General features: G+C 38.7%; 1 protein-coding gene across 3 annotated transcripts in view; it reads left to right on the plus strand.

The window, feature by feature from the left end:
* NR5A2 (nuclear receptor subfamily 5 group A member 2) overlaps nt 1-25,307 on the plus strand; it is a 99,627-nt gene that overhangs the window by 60,867 nt on the left and 13,453 nt on the right. For all 3 annotated transcript variants that reach the window (XM_054833989.1, XM_054833991.1, XM_054833990.1), the window contains one exon: nt 8,339-8,486. In XM_054833989.1, coding sequence (XP_054689964.1) covers nt 8,339-8,486 — 148 coding nt within the window. The remainder of the gene's footprint in view (nt 1-8,338; nt 8,487-25,307) is intronic.

A 25,307-nucleotide genomic window follows, 5' to 3' on the forward strand; every position in this document is an offset into this window, starting at 1 on the left:
ACTTCAATTTAGATCAGAATTTTGTGGCTTGAACCTCTCCCTACACAGGGTACTTTGTAAATCTTTCAGTCATACTTTATTGAAAGATGGTGATGTGTGGCCTGGGGAATTTTCTGTGGCAATGTAATCTCTGTTAGACTTACCCACTTGCAAAGAAGGCTTCTACTATCCCAATGTAGCTGTATTTTCTGAGGCCTTTGGAGAATCTGTTTGTCTAGGGAACAGACTTGCAAGTTCAAGGAAAGCTCACCTTGCCACTGAAAAGGTTCTCGAGGCCACTGAGCTTTCACACTGTGGGCTACGGATGACTGTATCACAAAGAAAGATCCCCCTTGCAGAACTGTCACTGTTGGACAAAGTTAGAAGAGTGTTAGAGGAAGGACCGTCTCCGAAGGACAAGAGAAAGGACCTGGCAAAAAAAGTGTATAAGGAAACAGGCTTTTTTGTTCATCCTAAGAAATGACTAAAAATACATACGCTAGTCATAGGTATAGAAAGCTAATGGATATTTAATGGAAAGCTATAACTTCTTATGTTCTTGGAAATTAGTAATTTTTATTTTATATAAAATATATATATTTCAATTTAGATTTGTGATTGCAGTCAGTGAGGTTTCATAGTTGTAGCTGGCAGAAAAGAGGTATTGGCATTTGGGGACCAAATCTAAAAGTCCTTACATAGACAAATACAGGATTTGATTCAAGGTGGATACAAACAAGGTCAAGCAATCATTTTGCTGTTCAGCGTAGTATTTGTTCTCTTGTATCCAGGCTTGCACAGTTCCTCACTCTACTGGTTTCTGCCTAAAGGAAAACAAGGTTGTGCTAGTTATTAGAAGTGCCTAACGCCTTATGAAGATATTATGCTAGTTGCTTTTTGGGGCTGAACTAGATGTTCTCAGTTAAACTAGGTAAAACACATCAAAATTCAGTTATAACTATGAAATGCCCAATTCAGGTTTGTCCAAATATTCATTAAACATTTTGAGCCTTCCAAGTAGCTATGGACACACCTGTGAACAAACTGATCTCAATTTGCATTTACTTTGCTCTGTTGCCATGAAACCATCATAGCACTATGGTTTTAAGTCTAAAATTCCAGTTCCAGTAAAAAGTTATAGAGAGGGCACCCAATGTGAATCCTTGCACACCAGAATTCTTCATTTCCCGCATGCTAACTCTGTTGTGTTCATAGGAACCGCAGTTCTTTTGTATTCTGTACACATTGCTCCCATAAAGAGAACGAATGCTATTTGCCTGGAATCTGGCAGCATTTCTTCAAGGGTGCTAGTCCTCCATCCAAGTCCCATACTAGCAAACTAATTTCTTCATGTAAATTCTTGTAAAGTCTCATATTCAGTTTTAAGCTTGCCCAACATGAAAGACAAGTTGTTCAGAGACCCAACTCAAAGAAGAACACACCACGTCAGTCATCCCAACCACCTTTGGAATAGTGCTACTGATGGGATTCACACATCCAATCTTCCATTGATGGGAAAGGATTTAGAAATTTGTGTACAGAGAAGAGGGTAATAAGGGGAAATGAACTTACATGGTTAAAAGCTCCTGAAGAAACAGTCTGAGTTAGCACAGCCTTTGTGATGTTACCTAAACATTTACAAAGAATTTTCAGTGATTGTCTGTCTCCCAATTATGTTTATGGATATTCAAACTCACCAGTGATTCAATATCATCTCATCTCTGCATAAAAAACATAAAGTGCATTGCAACACTTTGGTAAAGAAATGGATTCTATTGTACTCTAGGTTAGCTACGTTCTGCACATTACTTTAACATCTTCCTACTAGTAATTTGAAGAACCCAATATTCACCATTACTAGAGTGGAAAATTTAATGGTACTGATTAAAATAGCTATCTGCATGAAACTTAATAATACTTTTATTATTATATGCTTTATAACAAATATATCTACTATAAATGAATCTATATACGATCAGCTACAGGGCATAGAATTTTTCTAGTCCCGATGCACTAGTTTTTCTGAAACTAAGTTAGACAAAGTAAATGCAGTACTTTGGAGTGTTACAATTTGCATATTATAGCTAATTAGCAAGCACAATAACATCATCCTAGGGGAAAGGTCTGCTGGCAACTTAATTCATTATCTTCTATTATTGTGTATCATGTTAAAATGACAAGCATCTTATGCTGTATAAGTCATCACAATTTTAATTAATATATCCAAACCTGATATAAGCATATCTCCTGATTTTGTCTGTGCTGAGTCCTCCTCAATTTTTAATACGTAGGTGCCTCTTCAAAGCATTTTTCCATGATCACTTGCTTAGAACTGAAACACTGCTTTAAATGTTTTTAATGAAAGTATTAATTATATTAAAAACTCAAAATGAGTTTAATAACCACCGTAGTTGCCACTGAAATATACATTTCAGGAAAGAGTGGAAGAGTAATTATAGCTGTGATAGTAAATTAACTTGGTTGCTATATACTGTGCGGAAGGCATCCTTCTGGGAGAAAGGCTCATCTAACCACATAGCCATACACTAAAGCCAACTTACAGGCTCTCGGCAGGGTCAGGATGTCAAAACCCAGGGCAGAGCATTGCAGGCCACTCCCCAGGCTTTCAGCACAGTTTGTAACCGAGGAAGAAGCAGTCCCCATCAGCAGCAGCCAGCTGTGCTGGCCACGGCTGCACAGAGCAGAGAAAGAGCAGCGGGACAGTCCCCTCGCTGCACCTAGGCACCCACTGCCTCCTTTGCTTTTGTGCCCCAAACACAGAGTCATCTAATTTATTAAATTAAATATGAAATCAGTCTTTCACTACCTTGAACTACCTTAGTCTGCTAGAACATTTGTTCATTATACAGGTACTGTATACAGCCATGGCAGGACCTTTATTCCTTACTTGTACAATTCCTGTTCTAGCTGAAAGGAATGTCATTCAGTGATAGCCAGTACCTGGTAACAGTCATCAACAAGTAAAATCACTCTAATCCTGTATTCTGGAGACTGTTGCAAGCTTGCTGAAGCATCGAGAATGGATAGTACAGTTCCAAACAACATTTCCACATGCCATGTGACCCCACTGTCATATCCTAGAAATCAAACACAATTTAATTTTAGAAGAAGGAAGGAACCCGATTCCACCATTGAGCGTTAGGCTCCATTTCGCATAGAGAGGAGTCAATACCAGACGCCACCACCTGACTCCACCAGAAAGTTTCCGTCTGAGCCCAGTGAAACCCAGGACTTGGTTTCAAGAATCATTCATTACCATGATACATCATTTTCAAAACAAAAAAAAGCACAAGTGGTCCCTGTATTTCTGGCCTTCAGCTTCAGCATTTATGTAGCCCAGGGTATAGTTTCATGTTGTAAAAAAGGTTTGTCTTTTGTTCTGCCTCAAACAATATCTCACTGTGTTAAATGAGACCTTCATGTGAAAAAAAACCCTGCAGAATTAGTCACTTCTATCTCTCTTACCTCTCTGTTTATCAGTTGAGAAATTATTTGATAGCTGAATATCTAAATGCTGCTGAACTCCAAGTACTTTACTGTGATATATTGTTTTAAAGTAGAATTTTCATAAACATTCAGCACTGGCCTAACTTACTTTCACTAACAGTAAAGAGATTTGGATTTCTAAGTCACTCTCAACTGTATCAAGAAAAGGATTTAGAAAAAATAGACAGTATTACCATGTCTTTCTGCAGTCCCATTTAAGTTACAACCCTCTTACTAATACTAAATCAGCTTTTTTATTTTTCTTCCTTTGCTGCTAGTGCCTCTGTACTGCCCTGCCCTCTAGCAGAGACTGCAACCTCATCTGCCCAGCCCTTACCTCTGCAATGCAGGGTGCAGGGAAGGCCAGCAGCGAACTAGGCGCTAACTGTAAGAGGTAGCCTTGAGACATGCTGAGGAGAGAGGTATGACACAAATGCTGCCTGCCCAAGGGACTTATGCACACTTTTCTACTTGGGATTCCCAGCTGGAAGTTCCCTCCTAGAGATAAGTACTAAGCAAATCTTTCCTCTCCAAATCTAGTCAAAGGTCCCTCCCGTTTCTGCCCAATACTCACTATCAGAAGATATCCACAGGTTGTGCCAGATTTACCTGAAGAAACTTGATATTTCTGACTTTCAGAAAGATGCCCCAATTGCCAGGCTATAGCTTTACTTATTTCATGCACTCTTTGGACTGGAGATTTGACCCAGATTTCCCATGTCTTAGTCACTCCAGCCACTGGCCTGCAACCAAATCCCACCTTTGGTATTTTTGCTGTTTTAAGTAGATGAAAGCCCCATAGTAGTCCATAAATCTAAAAAGAGCTGTAGCATAAGCTGGATGCACAGTTACTTACCACTGTCATGACTTGGGTAGTCCCAGCCATGCCTAGGGACAGTATGGCACCCAAAGGGCTGTGGATGATGGACCTGTGAGGACTTTAAGCACAAAGTTAGGTGGCAGCAGAGCAGAGACTTAAAGTATCTAATTTTAGATTTAGGTACTTCAGTGAGTAAGTGGTATACTATAGCACAACCTGCAGTATTACATACATAGCGGTGTCCATACTAACCTTAAATGTGCCAGTTTAAGCACCAGAATAGCAACAATAGGCGGCAGTGTAAATTATCCAGTGCTGTTCTGTCTGCATTGCTTTGGAACTAGCTGACCCAATTAAGTTTATATCATTACTTCTTCATCATTACTATATTCATCATGCAACACAGCACTGTGTACCAGTACATGAAGAATTCACACCTCCATTTGTCTGCGCAGCTGTAACTTTATGCCCAATATTTTACTTCCGAATTAGGTAATGTGGAAGCTTCACCAAAGCTTCTGGTTTTGACAATACCAGTCAACATACCATCTTCAACATCAAAATCAAGTGTGAAATGTAATACTATTAATTGGGAAGCAAGAATAATTTATTTCACTTGTGGATTTGATTTTACCAAATTAAATTAATGGTACAATGTAAGGTAAATGCTAAGACTTCCATATGCAATTAAGCATTTTGCTCAAGGTCTAGGCTGTTTTAATCTTTGTCTTTTAAAAGCATTTTTAATCATTAATTGGAAGGTAAAAGAATTAATACACATTTTAGTATCAATTTCTGCATACAGGACCAAGCAAGCAGGACAGCATGCTCTTTAATGTGACCACTTTTTCAGAATAGACATTAATGGAGGCTTTTTCATGCACAGTTGATTTTGTATAAACTGATTGACACCTTTGGGGGTCGTCTTTCCACTGACTCATAATTTTGCTCACTCTTAAAAAAAGCCTTCTGCACACCCCGTATTCTCTAGTTAAAGCTGAAAATTCAACTCATCATATTTACACAATAAAAAAAATCCATTCTGCGTTGTTTTTAATTGCAAATCCTACTCAAGGGACCAATTCTCCTGCTTAGGAGGCAGCCCTGTGCCTTCTACTAGAGAACCAACTGCAGTCAATTATGGTAATGAAATGTCAATAAATATAAAAATTTAATACAGCCTGCTCTTGGTGAGTGGCAGATGAGGCCTTGCCTCCCAGACAAATTTGCTGGTGCTGCAAATATTAAAAGCACCTGAAAGAGTAGCAGGTTGCCTGAGAGCTCTCCAGTAGAGGGATGGTGGGAGATCCAGGCATCTACTGGGTTTTTCCATTATGGCATAATCGCTGCACTAAGGCCACTGATATTCTTGACATCCAGGCATCTTAACTTCTTATTATGAACTGAATAGCATATTTCCCCCCCAAAACTGGAACCTCAGTGAGGGATTTTGAGCTGGTTTTTCCCCCTTGACAATTACAAAAGGGAAATTAAGTTGTGATAGTTGATATTTATATGTGACCAGTTTCTCAATATGAAGTAGTTGGAATCATCTCACTATATTCAACTGCTCTGAGTGAAAAGTATTTGAGGTATGTTACTTTTTAAAAATTATTATTTATATATGTATATATACTTATATGTAAAGAAATATGTATATGTGTATAGACAGAGAGAGAGAAACAGCATATGAACTAGAAACTAGTTTATGATAGATGGTTTGGCTGGGATTTCCAAAGACTAGATCCTAGTTTTGTCACAGATTTCTTTGGCCCCGAGTAAGCAATTTAACATCACTACTTCAGTTTTCCCAGGTGTAAAAGACAGCAATAAAACCTACCTCACAGGATACTTAAGCATAATCCATTGATTTAATTGAAACATAAACACAACTTTAAATGCTTTACAGAATTGGAGCAGTGTTATTCTTAACATCCATACAAAAAGTGCAACTTCATTTTTCTTGTACAGTTGCCTTCAATCAATGTCTTGGGAGCACTAAGAGTACATATAAATAAAATGTCTTATTAAAAGTCAGTAACCTATTGATTATATTAAGGTCATCACTAGGAGAAGTAATTTTTAGTTCCTTTCGATCATCTATCTGTCTTTCCTGGCTGAAATTTTGTCAGGTTTAAACTCTTTCAGTTTTTTTTCTTGCTTTACTGCTGTTTATACATCAGCAAAATCAATTCAATAGTTTCAAGATAAAATAAAAAAGTTCAAAATACATGTTCCTTAAGAGTTATTAAAAAAACCACAACAGATTTTAAGGGATCAGTGCCTGGAAAAATTAAATTTTGCAGTATTGGTCTGTTTCCTCTGATGATACCTGGCCATTCTTTAGTAACTACTTCATTGTGGGAGACCTTAAAGATGGGATTAGAGCACCAATACCGTTAAACACATCATTAACTCAAAGTGTGCACTTACCATTGTGCTTAGTCTTAGTTTAGAGCCAGACTTCACTTATGTGTACTTACATGAAGTATGGTTAGTAATTTCCCTGTTGTTATGGAGGCTCCTAAAAGAGAAAGGTGTTTTTAAAATTAGAGCAGCCAGGAAAGAAAATATTTTTTTTAAAATGCATCAATAACCCATTTAGATCTCAGTCAGTTGGCCAGGAGCAGTTCAGCACAGGAACAAGCAACCTACCTGGCCATCTTCATGGGACAGTGGCACTTGTAGGGGATGTGTAACACGCTGTGATGAAAACAGGGCATTTCAGCTGAAGCAGGTGCTCAAATCACCCTGGTTCCCGATACACCAGCTATACCCTGCTCCATACTGCTGTCCCTGCACTGGAGCTGCCCGGTGTCACAGCCACCAGCCCTGTGTTGGAGCCAGCTCACCCTGGCTCCAGCCCCTGTGCTTCACCTTCATGTTGTGGCATTCCTGTAGGCTGCAGTACCCGAGCACTTCTCCACTGGTCACCATCCCATGACAGAACATGCAAAAGTTAACAGTTCACATCTTAAGAGTGGTGGAGGCTGGTACGGCCATCTGCATGGAAACATCCCCTTCGTGGGACTGGCATTAGCCAGAAAAGTTTCAGCGTGCAAGCAGTGGGGAGGTTGCCTGAGAGTAAAGGATCACCCGGGGGTATATTGGTTATGGCAGGCTTTAAGTATAATTTGCTTGTGAATATTACCTTTTAAAATATGGCATAAATTAATAAAATCAATTCCAGCTTTCTGTTGGATCTCTATATACAAGTGTCACTTTGGAAAGCTCACAGACAAGTCAGCCTCCCCCGAGAACAAATGGGCAGCATGACAAGGGCAGCAGACCCCCAGAGCAGTCCTAGTTTTTCTGTGCCCCAGAGCAAGTAGTTTTGTGCGCTGCGGTTGCTGCTCGGGACAATGCAAGTGCAGCTGGCCTGTGTCACGCACCTGCCTGCTGCTCCTCCTTCGCTAGTGGGGGAGATTCGCCAGAACAAGTCCGTTGGAACCAATTCCAACAAATACCAGGATTTTGTGTAGCTAAGGAGAACAGAAACCACCCACACAATACCTCTGTTTCCTGTGGGAATAAACCGACATTTCTGGGCTTGAATAGCTGTTTCTGGCCAAGTTATGGACACTGGACCACTTCCCATGAATACCGTTATGTCCCTCTGGACTAATACACCCAGTGTAGGCACAAAGCTCACTTCATCAGTCTTTCTTTGCAAGATCATACAATTACAATGAGAATAAGAGACATCAAATGAATAAAACAAACTGATATGGGGATGGCTACCCGTGTCATAAGCAGTTCTCATATATAAAGCTTCTTAAAAAAGCTAATACAGATAAACCAGCATTCACAGTGATGTGACATACCATTAAGATAATTGGTTAAAAATATTTTCAATATATACCATTGTGCTAAAATCGGTTTATATATAAAATCATCTTGACTTGATAACATCATTAAATTGAGAGTGATTCTTTTATCCAGGAGTATCCCAGTTGTATGTGATTGCTTGAAACATCCTAAAGTGGTTCTGCGGGCATGACAACCAGACAGAAATACAATTCTCTCTTACAGGTGGATTATTCCGTAATAGCATCCCAAGCTGGAGCCACCCTCAACAATCTTATGAGCCATGCACAAGAGCTAGTAGCAAAGCTCCGTTCCCTGCAATTTGATCTACGAGAATTTGTATGTCTCAAATTCCTGGTGCTGTTTAGTTTAGGTAGGTACATTTTACTCTTCATACTTAACAGTGTTGGATTTTTCTAAAAACATTGAAGATATTTTGCTTTTCTTAATTTTTTTTTTCCTGAAAAAAAACCCCTATTTTGAAATACATTTAATGAGGCTCACGGTAATCTGAGGATTATTTTTTAATTATCACTTGCAGGAAAATTATGTATAAGGATTAAAAGTGGGTTTCTATAGAAATGACTCCTAAAACTGATGGAATTTAAGAGTATTACAAGCTTTCTGTATTTCTGTATGTGATTTCTGAATATTCTGGAACAGGGGTAAAGTTTTACTAGAAATTCTAGAGAACAGTGGAAAATACAGGTTGCCATGTTTTTCTATGATATTGAATATACTTATGTAAAGCAGATGGAGTGGGGATATGGTTGAAATATCCCTCTGTTTCAGGGGCATCTGTGGTAAGTATAAACAATCTTCTTTGCATATGATGGCTGTCACATTGTAACCCATAAATCAGGAATGTATCTCATAGTTTTTAAAAAGTGAAAGGAACTCTTAAAGTGCCAATTAATGATAATAGTTTTATGACAGATCTGGCTAGGAGATAACCTTTAAAGGGAAGCTTGTTTTGTACTAGTGGAGAGGACACAGAATGGGAAAGATACCTATGCAAGACAAATTAGTTAAACCAGTGCCCTCCAATGAATCAGTCAAGAAAAATCACCGGTGCCAGGAATAAAAAAGGGCTTAGGGAGATGGATTCCTATTGACTTCATAGGAACAGATTTTTCTGCCTGTCCTCTGTTTCAGGTTTGCACTTTGTTGACTTAATAAAGCTGGTCTAAATAAACTTTCGCCAAGTGAATTTTTATTTACTGGCAAATAGTTGAAAGGAGAGACTTAAAAACATAAATAAGGTCTGACCCAGCCATACCTCCATAGCCAAAATTCTTGGTTTACTCAAAAGGTATTTTGTCTACAAAGAGAGTGAACAGTTGAGCCAAACACAACAACAAAAGAAATATCAGCAGTGGTGACATTTAGTAATGTTTTTCTTTAATTTTCAGTTTAAAAAAAATAATCTTCTGTAAAGAAATAAAAGTCTACAAATAAATTATAATACAATTGCAATTAGACTAAAAGGAACAGTTTTGGTTACACTGTAAAGCATCAATTATTGTTTTAAATATGTCCCTCCGTGTGGTGTTTATAGAATTTGAACCTGCCTTAGAAAAATTTAGATTAACTCTCTTTAAATACAGGGAGCATAAAAGATCAATATTTCAGCGGTATATGACATAGAACATGTAGGGAAAAAATGAGAATTATTTTAAAAATTTGAATGATGCTAACAGAATTGGCTGTTATGACATATGTACATTCTGAATCCTAGGAAGAGACGATGGATTTCCCTGGTAACTATTAACATTTTGTATTCAGGCCTTCATTGCTTTCCACATTTTTGATTCAAGGAAGGAAAAGCAAGCCATCTGTTGCAGAAATTATGTTTTCTGAATTAATCTGATGAATAACAAGAATTCAGATTTCCGTATTCCTAATAAGTAGGTTTTTCAGTCATTAGACAGTGGCACAGAAACATCTAAAGAGCCTGTAGCTTTCCTCTGATAAAATTTTAGAGAATTCATCTCAGTTCAGTGATATTTTAAATTAGCTGAATAAGTGAAGTGCATTTGGAAAACTCTCAGATTTAGGTGACCTTTTTGTTTGATCGCTTTCATCAGCTCTTCTAGTACTTTGCATTGATTTAGGAATCATTCTTACACGTTTAGCTCTTCTCATTCTGCTAGGTAGCGTACTGAATTTCTGAAGCAGTTGGGCAGGAATACCTTGCAAGCTTGTACCAAGCCAGGTTATCCCATTTTTCTCTCATTTATGCTACTATAAAAAGAGCTAATTCTGCTGCTAATAGGAGCCTTGTAGTCACATCAATTGCATATAAAAGCGATGCAGCTAAGAAAGGTTCAACACCTTTGAACCCGATTAGTTCATTATTTAGCATACTGCATAATTCCATTTGCTAATACTCAAAGCTAGATGTTATTCTGCAAAGATTAAAATGTAAAGATGTTACCACTCGACCTACAGGACTGAGGCAAATATTTAATGAGAATGATGACGAAACAGAAATGAAAAATACAGATACCCTTTCCAGCTAAGTACTTAAGTTTGTGCCCAAAAGTATGAATGAATCATCTGGCTGAACTTAATAAGATGCCTCACATCCTAAAAGCAAGTCTCAGGTTTTTGAAGACACTGAAGTGCCTAACGACGCTGGTAGGCATTCAGCAGGGCTGTCAAAACTAGCTAAGTGTCAAATTCTACATAAATAACTGGGAGCAATTATTGTACCTGAGTATCTAGGTGCATTTGACACACATCTACATCTCTTAGACATCTCAACAGAAAACTGGTCTTAATGTCAAAAATATATCACTTAATCAAAAAAATATTTCAAAAACCTCAGCTGGCTCTCATTGAAAATCTGGCCCTCTAATGTTTAATGGAATAAAAAGCACTTCAAGACATACCAGTCTTTTTACATTTCTAAGGATGTTCATGCCACAGTGTTAACCAAACCAATAAAGGCTTATGCTATTGTTCTTTAGTATAGTGCTTGGTTGAAAAATAAATGTCTAATATAAAGCCTCTCAAAGGCAACACAAAGTCAATAATCCACAGAATTAATTTATTGAGAAGAAGCTGTTTGTTTTTTATAACCCTATAGATACGAGACTGCCTTGTAAAGCTGTTTGTTATTCATGGATGTACCGTATTGTCTGTCTCTTCACAAGATGGCAATCTCCTTCAGGGCAAAGAATTTTGTCTCTGCCTTTTTCCCTAACATTTCAGAAGTGATTATCTTAGTTTGCTAACAGTAAAATAATGTTCAAAACCCAAAGCACTTATGATAATTTTTCAAAACACAATTAAATCATATCAGTTTTGCTTGCTAGATTTTAAATGAGAGAGGTAATTGTTCGTTATCTACTCATCAAAGGTTCCAAAGGGTTTACAGAGGAAAATGCTTTTGATTGATGGTAGCACTAAAGAAGATGCTGTTGAAGCTTAGACAGATGCATATTTATTGTAGCCTTTGTGGCTAGCAGTGCACAATTCCTTCTGCAGTCAAACTGCATATACCCACTGTAGTGAGTGATACATCCAGGCACAGGAGATCAGCTCCTTTCTCCAGTGAGCCATCTAGTCTGGGCCCATCTGACCAACACTGCCAAGTATATAATGGTACAGTTGACTCAGCAATTATTCAATAAGCCATTGGTAACTAGTTTTTTAAGTGTGACATCTCTTTAGTTTAGTTCTATATAGTATTAATACTTTTAAATTCCCTCCATCAGTTATAAAAAGCAAATGTCTTCACAGCTAGGTAGTTCTTACCTCTCTGTACATTAAAGTCTTCTTTCATGTCCATGGATTGTCATACTTCAGTCATTGTCTGTCTGGTACCCTCAGTGTTTCCTCATGCTATCCTTCAGTCCAGTCACTGCCAACCTCTGGAGAGGAGCAAGTCCATCACACCTGGTCTATCATTCTCAGCAGATAACCAGGTCAGCTGAATCAGTCCTTCAGATCTTGTGCTCCCACAAGTTAAAAAGTCAGAGAACAAATCAGTCCTAACAACCAGCACAATCATCACGATCACACTGGAAATTACCATCTTGTGCATGGTTTGGACTCAGCTGCAGTGTAGATTAGCAAGAGCCCAGATTCATAAGGTCATTAAAGCACCAGCAGAGACCCCTTCCTTCACAGCTTCACTGCACCATCAGTGGTCACTCAATTACTCTATCAAGACAAAGGAAGTTTGCACTAAATTTAAATTCCATCACATTACTCTGATCCACTTACATTATCTACAGATCTACTCCATCAAGGTTCCCTTAGAGAACCACAATCTTTCCATGAGTCAGTCCTCTGTGGCAATTCCCTCGCTGTGTACCTCCTCACTACACATGAAGTATGTTGCTTTCCTCTCTCACTGCACACCAGAACAGCATTACACAAATCAACCAGTCTAACTGACACCTCAGATCATAGTAAAGCAAATAGAAACAGGTCTTGCGATCAAAATTGCCCATCACAGTTTTGGTTGTGTAGCCTGGTATAACTGCTAAGCCATCTTGTAGTCATTTCTTCCCCTACTTGATCTCTGATGGGCATGTCTGAATTCTGTACTAACATCTGTCTTTGCTGCAGTGATATACTAGATGCTGATTGAATGTTTTATTTGAAGATGAGCTGGACTTCTGAAGCCAAAGCATTTTATTGCAAAGGAGCAATCCATCTACCAGCATGATTTATTTGAAAGAAGTCTTCTGTTTAGGTGGCCTAGAAATAGCAATTTCTGTTATCAATCTCAATTTCAATTATCTTGAACTATTAGCTTGCTTTGAAGTAAATCAGGACACGAGTTCTGATAGCAATTATCCTTGCCAACCTTTCTTTGGCTGAGGTTTACATTATATTTGCAAACCCCAAAACATGCCTGTTTTTTGGGGCATCATTCCTATGTGTTCACATACAGACGTGTCCTCCCCTTAATTGCAGTGAAGGGAGTGAAGGTAATGAACATACAAAACTACAGTTTAACTCAGGTATATCAGCCAATTTTTTTTTCCACAATCTGAACATACGTGGATAAAAAAAATAAGTAGCTCGAGAGATACACAAACCTGGATTTTCTTGAGTACTTAGTTGCATTTGGCAGGTTTCTTTCAAGCAAAAAGAACCAAGACAGAGCCATGACAATTCAGCAACTATAATCACACAGTTGATGGGGAGTTAGTGGCCAGGCACATGTTGCAAAACTGGGAAAGAATAAAGAATTCTTTGACAGATTTGAATGTTAAACCTACTTTTAATATTACTTTATGAACTCATGTCAAAAACATGGAAAGAGCACATCTGAGAAAGATGCTGATCACATAGTTGTATAACTGTTTATCAAATTTACCACTAAATGAGAATAAACATATCTGGCTTTCCCAAAGCTAGCCAAATTGAGGATAATGCAGTTTCTTTACCTTAATCCCAGAGTAATAATACACCTCATTTTTCTATAGCATATAACCAGTATAGCTCACAGTACACATTATCAGAAAGCAGGCCTAAAAATAAATACAAATGGTTAGTCTTTAACAATTGCTGGTTTAAATCAAGGTACACTACAGATATAAAAAACAAATGTGTCAGTTTAGCAGCCTCTTTGAATTTTCATTACCAAATTTGACATTAGTTTGGAAACTCCTTTCTTTGTCATAAATCAGAATTAGAAATTAAAAACAAACACACACACCCCCCAAAACTCAGCCCCCATGTGCTGTTGAATTCTCTAATTCTGGGGCTGAAATAGAGTGCCATGTTCCACTGGGGTGAAATCTTGGCCTCATAACACCAAAGAGAATTTCACACTGTTTTTACTGGAGCCAAAATGTGTCTCACTGTTTCATTGATTTGCTTCCTATCACAGAATAAAGTTCAGATCAATTTTTCAGCAATTAAGTTTGCTAAATGACTAAATTTAAATGATGTTTGAAGAACCAAATGAATGCCTTACATGGGATACTTTCTATCATCTTCTGATGCAACAGATCTCTTCATTTTACTATCTGGTAGCTTTACAGACTAGTCACTTAACCTGAAATCAGCCATTGTTTTCTCTTTACCAAAACTTCCCGTTTGTCCAGCTAGTTTTTATTATCTGAACTCAGCAAGGATGATTTGTCAAACCTCCCATCAGAGCAGTTTGTAAAGTGAAATGCCAATAGGAAGAAAGTTAGACATCATTTGACCCATGTCCAGGCACTTGTCTGCCTGTGGAGCTAAATGCTAGACTAGGCAGCAGCTGACTGGTACTGCTACCTTATCATTGTCAGGACACAGATAAATGTATTTCATTTAAGAAATGAAGGCTTTATCAATGGACAAATAATTGCAGAGCCACTATTGATCTCACATCTCACTTAACATGAGACAAGAGGGTCCTGTAGAAATGGTAAACATTTGATCGCTGTGGATGGCAAACAATGGGCTCTCGCTTAAACAACAACAAAAAACAAACAAACAAAGAAAAAAAGAACTCAATTTTCAAACAAACCATAGCCTTACTTAAGGGTTCAGCAGAAATCCATCCGGATCTGCAACGCTCCATTCCCATTTCTGTTAAATAAGAGGAATATTAGTAAATTAATCTTTCCTTGCTTACAGTCTCCCTAAATTGTCAGAGCTGAGATGGGAGGAGGTATTGAAGGTACTGGCCTCCACCATTTGCATTTTTGGAAAAGATGCATGCCTGTTAAGATCTTCATTCAGGTGAAACAGGCTGAAATGAAGCATTTTTGAGGCAGACTCAACCCTCACCACTCACAGGACTAGAAGGAGCTTTCTGCAAACATGCACTCGAGGAGCAGCAACACAAAGCCTGCCTGTGCTCCGTTTCACCTGGTTCCAGTAACTCACATCAATGCAGTTGTGCAACGTTCTGGAGCTGAAAAACATCCACATTTTATATTAGCTATTGCACTTGTTAATATACTTTATGTAACGTCATTGATCTATTAGATTTACAGACTAGCCAGAATCTCTGCCTCAGTGAGCTTGCAATCTAAATATACAGAAAAGATAAGAAAAAATGCAGCAGCAAACAATGATGAAATATGGGGCTGCACATATTTTCACTTCCACAGTTTTTGCTGAGGGTTTAATTTGGGGTATCATGTATGCAGGTAGGAAAATAAGTGTGTAAGCATCAACTGGAAGTAATATATCAAGGAATATTGATTAAATTTTTGCAGTACTTATAATGCTTAAGGGTACATAAACAAAAAGAATAGGAGAATGAAATGAAGGAATTAGTGAGGCAGGAGGCTTTATCAGACCAAAAGGAAAACAGGAAACAAGACTGGAAAATTAGACAAGAACCAATTCATGCAAGATTATAGACACCTAAGTGTAATACAGACATAAAGGCATAACCTAGCAAATTTTGGCATTTATTGCAGCCTTCCTAATGATCATATTATACTTTTAACAAATACAGATCTGCCTTTTACGCTCGCTGTTTAATAAGACTGCACTAGCTTTTCAAAGCTCAGTCCATGGAATATGGAAACTTGCTAAGAACAAGAATTAGCCAAAAAGTTTCTTCTTCCTCCCATCATTCTGGTATTTTAATATCAGAATGAAACTAATTAAACTAGCAGGTGACTGACTCAAAACCCAAGAATTCATTCTTCAACACAGCATATTATCCAGCTCTGGCACCCCTTGATCTAAGATGTAGATGATGCTGAAAGTTTTTGTGGTTACCAATGTCCCTGGAGAATTTAACAGAAGGAAAACCCACTGAAATCTACGAAAATCAAAACCTGTTACTTCTGGCTCTTGCAAACCTCCAGCTGATGGAGCCTGAGCAACTGCTCCTGGGAGGTATTGCTTTGCTTCTTCTTAAACTGTTCCCTAAGGCATCTGCTCCTGGCCACTGTCAAAGATGGGACAGCAGTCTAGATGATCCAGAGTGCCAGCACGGCCATTCTCATCCTCTCATTGGGTAGGTGTGAGCCATTTGTAGTTTTCAGGGACTCTATTCTCCTTCCTTTAAAATGGGCCTGGTGGTTCTTTGGCAGGGTACCAAGAAGCTCACCGATAACACTACTTTGTCTCCTCAAAGCACCTTCAATCCCCAGATCTGAAGTAGGTGCTGTGAATTTGAAAAGTATCGCATGACAGTCTTCCTTGGCAAGCCAATGCAAGCCAATAATGGAGCTCTTATCCAGGGATGGACCTGTCATCACAAACGTGTTCACTTCTTACTCGCAGTGACAAACAGTACTTCAGGTTTAATGCAGTTTTCTTCAAAGTGGTCACTCTAGCCATTTTTACTTTTGGTAGTTTGTAAATCTTCAACTACTTTTACACCTGGTTTTTATATATATGTTATTTATAATACACATATATAACTGGGCCGTTATTATGATGTGGTTGTATTAAATCCATTGGCAGTTTTCTTATATCCATTCTGTTACCCAAGTGTACTTGTAAGATTGCACCTGGTAAACACCAGTAAGCGAGCAGTCAAGGGGTTCTGCACAATTAGCATTCAGCCAGGGCTTTCAAACTTCCCCACATTACATCTGAATTTAGAAAAACACCTACTGCACACTTGTCAAATCCAGGCTCATATCTCAACCCTAATGCCTAACTATAGTAAGCATCAGAGGATAATACTGGCAAAGAAACATTTCCTAAATTTTATGTAATCATTTGGAATTCAGGAAGGATCGATTAGTATTCAAGAGATGTGACTGCTCAATATTTATACCATAGAGACTTGGCAGAAGCAAATAATGGTACATAAAGCTGATGCTTGTCTTAATTAAATGCAGTATAATAGGTGTTGGGGATTTTTTTTCTCAGTGAAGAGAGCAGTTTAGCAATGACCAGATAGAACTCATTCTGAAGTTCAGAGTTTAAAGCTAATCAATATGTATTTATAACAAGGGAGGGACTGAATATAATTTATTATTAGCTGACAGCTGACTAGTAGATAAAACCAAGATTTATTTAAGTACGTTTTTCCACATACTAATTTCTGACAAAATATTTACCTCCTTGTATTCTTGATTATTTTTTGCTGGACTAACAGTATTTCAAACAGACTTTTTGAAACTATCGTCTCATCTGCAGATAGGCTGGGAATGAAACCAGAGAACGTAGAATGAGACATCTAGCTAGGACGATCCTTTCACTGTGCCAAACTTACTCATAGTAACATTTCCTAATTTCATGATTATGAATCCTTAATGGCAGGTGATATTTTAAAATGCTCCTTTAAAGTATACAATCTACATGTGATGATGGACAGGTGTTGACTCACAGACAAAGGATGACAGACACAATTCCAACACACTTACAGCCTAGGCTTGTCTCAAATGTCACAGCAAAGTTTTGAGAGGTAATATGAAGAAGGTGGATAAATAGATCTGGCATATTAAGCATGAGAGGCAGAGAGGAGAAAGCAGAAAAGTACTTGGTCTGGAAACGTGGTGAGTGGGAAATGGCGATGGCGTTGTGGGCAAGTCAGAAGCAGGAGATGACCTCATAATGCTGAATGACTGATGATAGGTAAGGAAGGAACAGGTACAAGATCTTGAAAGTGAACACAATTTATCTGTGATGTAGCAGGGAAAAGGGAAGATGCAAAAAGACAGGGAAGCAATGAGCTCGGAAGGGTATCTTGGCAGCAGCATTTGCCAAGGCCAAAGGAAGAAGTGCTGTGGTAATGGAAATGTAATATGGTGAGGCAACACTGGTATTTGTTAAAAGTTTAATCTAGTAACAATGGCTCCTGTGCACATCCCATGGAAGTCAATGAGAACAGATTTGCGGGATTAGCTATGTACTATTAGTTTGGGGATTAATTATATTAGAAATAGACAAATTTATAGGTGAAGATCACTGTCTTTAGGAAGACCTCATCTCTGGGTATAATGGAGGCTCTCTTTCTTGAAATCTGAAATCAAGATGACCACTTCTCTAAATTATTATGATACAGCTCAATCAAAAATTATAGACTCAATGTCCAACTGCTGGATGGAGATCCATGGCTTGCATTGAGCAGGAGGCTGAAGGAGGTGGTGATGATGATGATTATATCGGTCCTTTCTTGTCCCCAAATCAGTGAAAGTAAATTTCATAGGCAAGAAGTTTAAATCTATAATGAATCCTAATTTCACAGTTTTTACAAACTTTTCTCCATTTGCCAAGTTCAAATTTGATAACTTCTAATGTGAGCAGTTTTCAGCAATCCTATATAGTCCCTCGCTGCTGCGTGTCCCACATTGCCTTGGAAACTAAGGATAAATCTCTTATTAGAGATGATGAGGTCCAAGAGAACATTTAACTCTGCTCTGGGTCTCAAGCAAAGCAGCCAGGCTACTCCACTCTGCCACTAGAAGAGCTATTCCACTTTTCTACTTTAATCCTCTGGGAAAGTAAAGCAAATGAATATGGACAAAACCTCATTTCAGAATCATCTCATGAGGGATGTTCTCCTTTTGTGGAGCCAGCATTGCCCAACAGAGAAATCAACCCTCTTGTCTGTAATTCTGCTTCTAACTCCATTATTGACTATGGAGCTTTGAAGTCTCTTGAATGATATCTCAACTACCCTATCTGGTAAATGAAAACAATAGTTATCTATCTTTGTAAATAACGGTGAAATCCAGAGTATTAAAGATACTATGTGAGGTACAACCAAATTGAAACGATGTTGTTTGAAATAACTACAGATACCGTAACAAAGACCATTGTAAAAAGGAATCTGATTTAAAATATCTTGAATAGATTTTGAGAAAATGTGATCCTGTCCTTTTTGAATTACTCAACATGAAAGTAGTTCCTTGCTGTATTTTCATATTAGGGTCTAAAACTTTGCAAAAAACCTTGAAAATTCATCTGAGAGACTATTTTTAGAAGTGAATTTTAGCATTTTAGCACATTGCAGGACCAAGTGGATTTTCTTTTGCTCTGTTCTTTCATTTCTCTGCTTTTTTTCATTTCTTTGTAGATTGGCTGATTGGCTTGGCTTTGGCCAGCGGCGGGCCTGTCTTAGAGCCGGCTGGCATTGACTCTATCAGACACAGGGGGAGCTTCTAGCAGCTTCTCACAGAAGCCACCCCTGTAGCCCCCCCGCTACCAAAACCTTGCCACACAAACCCAACACAAAAAGCAAAGACATATTCCCTTCACTTTATCTGTCAAAACCCATAGCAAAGCCAAACAATTAAAAATCAGTTCTTAAATTTCTTATAGATGCTAAACGATGATGTATGGAGTGACAACTTTGATAAACAACCATTTGCTCCTAGGAACACTTTTTCAGTGAGCTGACAGGTTTTAGTCCAGCCTCGCGTGGAGGTTCCACACATCATGCAGGCAGCATGAAAGTAGGACAGTGTCTGTTTTACAGGTATCTATCTTAATGAAATCTCCAATCAATTATTTTTGTGGGAAAAAAACCCCAAACCAAACACATAATATAAAGGGAATAAAATACAAATGCTGGGGTTATAAGGTATAGTAAAGAATTAAACCCGTATTTTTAATAAATAAATCCTTAATCATTCATCTCAGCCGTGGGTGTAAGAGTCAAGAATGATAAAATTCTTGCAGGAATTCCAGAGAAAGCCTTCTGTTTCATGGCTGATTGAGTTTTTTGAATAAACTGCACTAACTTATAGAGGAAAATTAATAATCACTGTTGATTTGTCCTGATTTTATGTCATGAAATGCAATGAATGTTGCAAATCCATCTCTCATATAACTGTTGAGTACAATGGCATTATTCGAGGCATGAATTTGATCCAATCTGATCATTACTGGTTTATGTTGTCTGCTTGTCTGACAACTGCAAGACATGGAAAAAAAAATTAACCATCTTCAGCAAGTACTTTTTCTTTTCATGTTGTTTTTTTTCTAAAATGCCTATTTTACAAGTTTTTGAAATAACAACAGGATTAAATGCTTGAGAGAAAATTAGGTCATATAATTCTTAGATACAAATCTTGCAAGTAATTAGAAACATGGGTATCAAGCAATATTTGTATTCTGTACTGCTGCCTTTGTATGGAGACAGTGGGGATTTCAGAATAACCCAATCAGTGTGTTCTGCACTTTTTGCCTCTCTAATATGTTTACAGAATACTAGTAAGTATGGCTTTTAAACAGCTCCTGTAAGGGGGAAAAATTACCTGCACATAACCCACATTTTACCTGTGTGTCTACTTTTGGAATACTTTTACAATTTCTGTCCCATTTTTAATATACGCTTTAGGTGTTTAATGTGCAAGTTTGAATGTATTATATATGTAACAGAGGAAGTATGGGATTATGTAGAATCTTTTTAGCTGTTATTGGCAGAAGTGTTTAACATCAGCAGCTACTTTTGTTAGCCAAGTTTCACAGCATATTAAGACATAGATAAATGAATTAATAGCCTTAATCTTGGAGCCAATAAGACCACCCTATAGTCTTAATCTGAACATGTGTTTAAGTGCTTCACTGAACATGGAACATGCTAAAGGAATGTAATGGCTAAATTCAATTTGCAGTTGTAACAGACAACTTATTAAATACTTTTAAAACCAGAACGTATAGACTAAAACTGCCTCTCATGTATTTCTAATTATAAACACACATTGCAGAGGCTCTTACCTGAAAGGTTATATATGGGTGACTATCAGCCATTTATTGGAGATGCACTGTAGACTATGACAAATTCCCCTCTTATCCCCTTGATGCTTGTGCAGGATTGGACACTGGAAGAGAAACAAAAGCAATGGCTATCTCTGAGGGAGTTAAAATAGAGAGGTGAAATAGTGTAAAGAAACAATGAAAAGAAGTAGCAGGAGAATTAACAGGAGGCCAGGGGAAAGAAAGAATCTGCAAGAGTGATGGGAGAAGATTGGCAGAGAAGAGGATATCTGGGCAGCCCAGGAGCCAGGAGCGGTCAATGAAAACCAGGGACACCAGTGATGTGGATCAGAGGAACAGAGAGAGACCGGAGGGCTTGAAATAGGAAAGGAGTCAAGAAAACAGTGGGAAAAGGCCAGGAAGGAAAGAGAAACTATGGAACTGTGATCAAAGGCAAGCCAGAGGTGGAGGGGGAGGAAACAAAAGCAAACAGGAAAGAAACAATGAAGGAAAATTCAGAAACAAGCTTTATGGCCAGCCTTGAACGCAGCTGTGATCATGAATTGGGGGGCAGAAGGGGACTGTGCAGAAACACTCTTTCCCAAGCCCATGGCTTGGAATGTGTTCTGATGACTTCGGCTGGCAGGAAAGAGGAGTGAGGTGAAAACTGCAACTCCTTAGGCTCTGGCAAAGCTGCTACCAAGATTGGATGAACCTCTCAGAGCAGGGGTTCTCTATATTGCTGTGGTCCTGTGCAGAGCCATCAAGCATGGGACAAACTGAAAGAGTAAGCCCTAAAACAGTCCATGTGGCTTGCAAAATGGGGAATGACACTACAACAGCATCTTTCCTCTCTCCCAACACCAAAAATTGTGATATAGATCAGTGAACTGCTTAGCACAAGATAGACAATGCTATCCAGTCTTTCACTGGGGGAAACCCCATAGCCTAAGCAGAACAAATGATACAGGCCCATTGGAGGCTATCTGGATCGGTGGTAGCTTGAGAAAGCCCTTTCCTCTTGTCTAAGTCCATCTCTTCTGGGAGACATTTGGCTTTAGAGAATGGAGTCACCAGCAAGGTTGAAAAGGACAGGTATCAACTCACATCCCCTAAACTAGTGCTGGAAAACATTGCACACTCAAAATATTCTTTCAGAGAGGAACACTGCTAAGAGGTTACTGTGGGAGTGGTGTCATCTAGACTGCACACTGTGCTCCAGCTGGCCAGCTCTCACCTGCGTTCCTTCCTCCCTTTCTGATTTGAGACAGGGAAAAAAGACCCTCACAATTAATTAAAACCATAGCTAAAACTACCAGAGATGAGCCTGGGAGTAAAGAAGGAACAAAGCAATTAAGAACATTCCTGCTAAAAATTCACCAGGCATACTGTAAAATTCAGAGATAGTTGTGCCCCTCAAAAATGTGGCAGAGAGAAGCAGACACTTAAAAGAGCTTTCAATTACTTACATGCCTTTGGCTCCCTTTCAGGATGCCGTGGAACTGGAAACAGCCATGGTAAATGTATTTTCTCTGCATTTGCCTTTCTTGAGAAAACAGCTCCAATATTTTGATCTCAAGAATAATCAGCTTTTTTGCGTTGCCTTTTCAACTAACTGCAGACTTTTGCAAGTTAAAAATTAATGACAACTTCTCCTCTTCTTTTTTTTTTTTTGCTTTTTAAACAAAAACCTTCTGTGCGCTTTTCTGAAGAAAAAAAAATATTCTTTTTCCTACAACATTTGAGTACTAGTCTAAATGGCATTCAAATTGTTCTTTCTCCCTCCTTCCACAGTAAGACACAAAACGAATTCCACCACAACAAAACAACCTGGCTCATGGAAACCATTATTTTGAAGATGAAACATTGTGTTGTGTCCTTTACCACTATTACAGGCAGTCAGTCTGTTAGAACGTATTGGGCGATTATAGGCTAGTCTTTTCAGAGAAAGCCATGGGTTTCAAGTTAGCAGTAACCATCTATCAATTCTTGAGATTATGCCATGATTTACTGTCACAGCATCATGTATTCTCTGATTTTCTGCCTCCTGTGAAACATTGTGCTTTCCTTTTCTATTGATGTATCAACTATAATAGTTACAAGCAGCTACAGAAAAATCAATAGTGAACTTTCATTACTGTGCACATAAAGAGTACCATGCTGTGAGAGCACCTAGCTGTTAAATAGTCACCAGCAGTAAGGTACACTATAAATGTCTGTTATTTTGGTCTAAATGAAGAATGTCTGAATTTGAAACAACAAATATCTAGGATTTTTGACACCACTGGATTCTATGTCAAGTTTTTCCAGTATGTGATTTTTTTTTTCCCAGGTGTCAGGCTTGATTTGTATTTTCTGTGCTGTGATCTGTGCTTTTTTTTTTTTTTAAACCCGAAGCTGACACAGGAAATTAATATCAAAATAAAGAAAGTATTGCTGAGCTGTGCTTAACTGTAAGCTAATTAGGCTTGGTTGGACAGAAGTGGTAAGAATTGTGTTAATCTTTGTTGAACTAGTCTACATCTTACTAGTCAAAGTAAGCTGACTTTGTTTAAGGTGAACAGACCAATAATCTCTGTGTTAAACACAGACAGAGTAGAGGTGAAAGAGGTACTACATTGTTACTGCAGACTCAGAGGTGCTCCTAGGACCCAGCACTAGGAGAAGCACTGAGCTGCTTTTCAACACACAGTTTGGAAAAAAAATAGTATAATTTTTGTTTTAAATATATTGATTTGCCTCTGGGAACACATTAACTTCCAGGTAGTGAATGTAAATTAAGAAAGGCAAGAACAACAGGAAACATGTGAGTGTATTGCCTTGAGCTTGTCCAGGCCATTTCTCCAGCAATTGGGTAGGAGTCCCTGCAGGGTCAGGGTGGGTGGGCAGTTCTGCCGTGGGAGTTAGTGGTTACTTTGGCATTTTGAGACTACAGCGATTTACAGCTATAAATGCATTGTTTGTTGCTGAATACCTTACATTTGAAAGCTTGGGCATTTCCATGAAACTAAAGCACGAGGATGCACCTGTGTACTTGCATGAATTGTATCCTGCCAAATACATATCCCACTGTCTGCCATGGCCGCAAGGTTACAGGAAAGCTCTATTTCTTGGCCTGGACATAATTTTCAGGAAAATTAACTTTAAAAGAAAGAAATTTGAATTTCTTTTGCAATTTTCATAGTACTAACTCATATAACTTTTACCACAAAATGAAAAATAGAACAGAAATTCCATTCCAAATAGCAATTCACAGTCCTGTCTGTAAAAAAAAAATACCTACAGGTGGGGAAACATCCCCGCTTTGAAGAGTACAGTGAGATCTAGCTAGAACCAACCTTAATCCAATGAGTGTTGATTTAGGTGGATCTAGAATTAAAAAATCCTTCCAGATCCTAAGCAATAAAGGCAAAATCCACAGTCTAATTCAATAAAGCATCAAGGGACTCTGCAGAGCATCACCAGGACCCTGAGGATATGTATGTCACTGGCAGAGCAAGCCTGGCCAGGGCAGGGAAAGTGCAAACCTCGGTTTGCATGAAACTAAGCTCCCTCATGTTCCCAAGCCCCTCTGCAGACCATCGCAGCAGACACTGTGCAGTGCCAGAGGCGCACTCGCTTCCTTCATCTGACATGTGGCATCAGGGGCCAAAAACTACCTCTGCCCTCGTGCAGGGAACATGAGTTGCTTGGCACCATGTTAGGGGCAGCTCCAGAGGCTAATGGGGATCCGGAGCCCATTAATTCATGCTCCTTATGTTAAACCTATGACTGTGTTGTCTATGGAAATATCTCATCCGTATCTGACCAAACATTTGAGTCTGAGCTGAGCAGTGAGCACAAATCTGAAGTTTACCTGACTTATTTCTGCCATTCCTTATTGAGCAATTGAAACGTTAAAAGTGTGCTGAGGCACTGTCTTATCTGAGAGCCTCCAGTCCTTTCTGATCAAGGCTTCTTGTCAAGAAATGAGAGCTAGCTGAGAAATAAAACTCTCTTTTAAGAGCCTCATATTTGAAATGCAGGTGTAAGAGTATTTCCTCTATTCCACACTTCTTTACCCCATCTGTTTAACTGATGAGTAACCAAGTTGCCAGAGGGGCTTTCAGGTGGATTTTTCTTTAGTTTTCCTATTTGTGTGTTTAAAAGTGTAAGCAATGAGGACAAAAAAGAGTGGTATACACATCAAAGTCTTTGGGAAAAGTGTCCAAAGGCTAACACACACCTGGGTGACTCTCCAGTGTTTCCTGCGTGCCAGCACTGACACTTGCAGAGTGCAAGGGTGTTGCAGATGTGCCCATTTGTGCTTCTGTCACTCTCATTTGCCAAACCACTTCCACAACTAAGCACAGACATATCACAGTAAAAAATGAAATTTGCCTACTGTTCTGAGTGGAAGTTGCAATGTCAGAGACAATATGCTTTGAAATACAGCAGCAGAAAATTACTTACCTTAGTTGTGTTTACTGTCCATAAAAGCAAGACTGAGAGTACAGGAGAACAAAGTGCTTTTTCCTACCACCTAGCAGGAGGCCCAGCGGCCTGGGCCAGCCAGAGGGACAGGGGGGACAGGGCAGGAGCCCTGGGTCAGGGCCACGAGCTCTGCTGTCACTCAGTG

Source organism: Grus americana, chromosome 8 (genome assembly GCF_028858705.1).
Source record: "Grus americana isolate bGruAme1 chromosome 8, bGruAme1.mat, whole genome shotgun sequence".
NCBI classification, from domain to species: Eukaryota; Metazoa; Chordata; class Aves; order Gruiformes; family Gruidae; genus Grus; species Grus americana.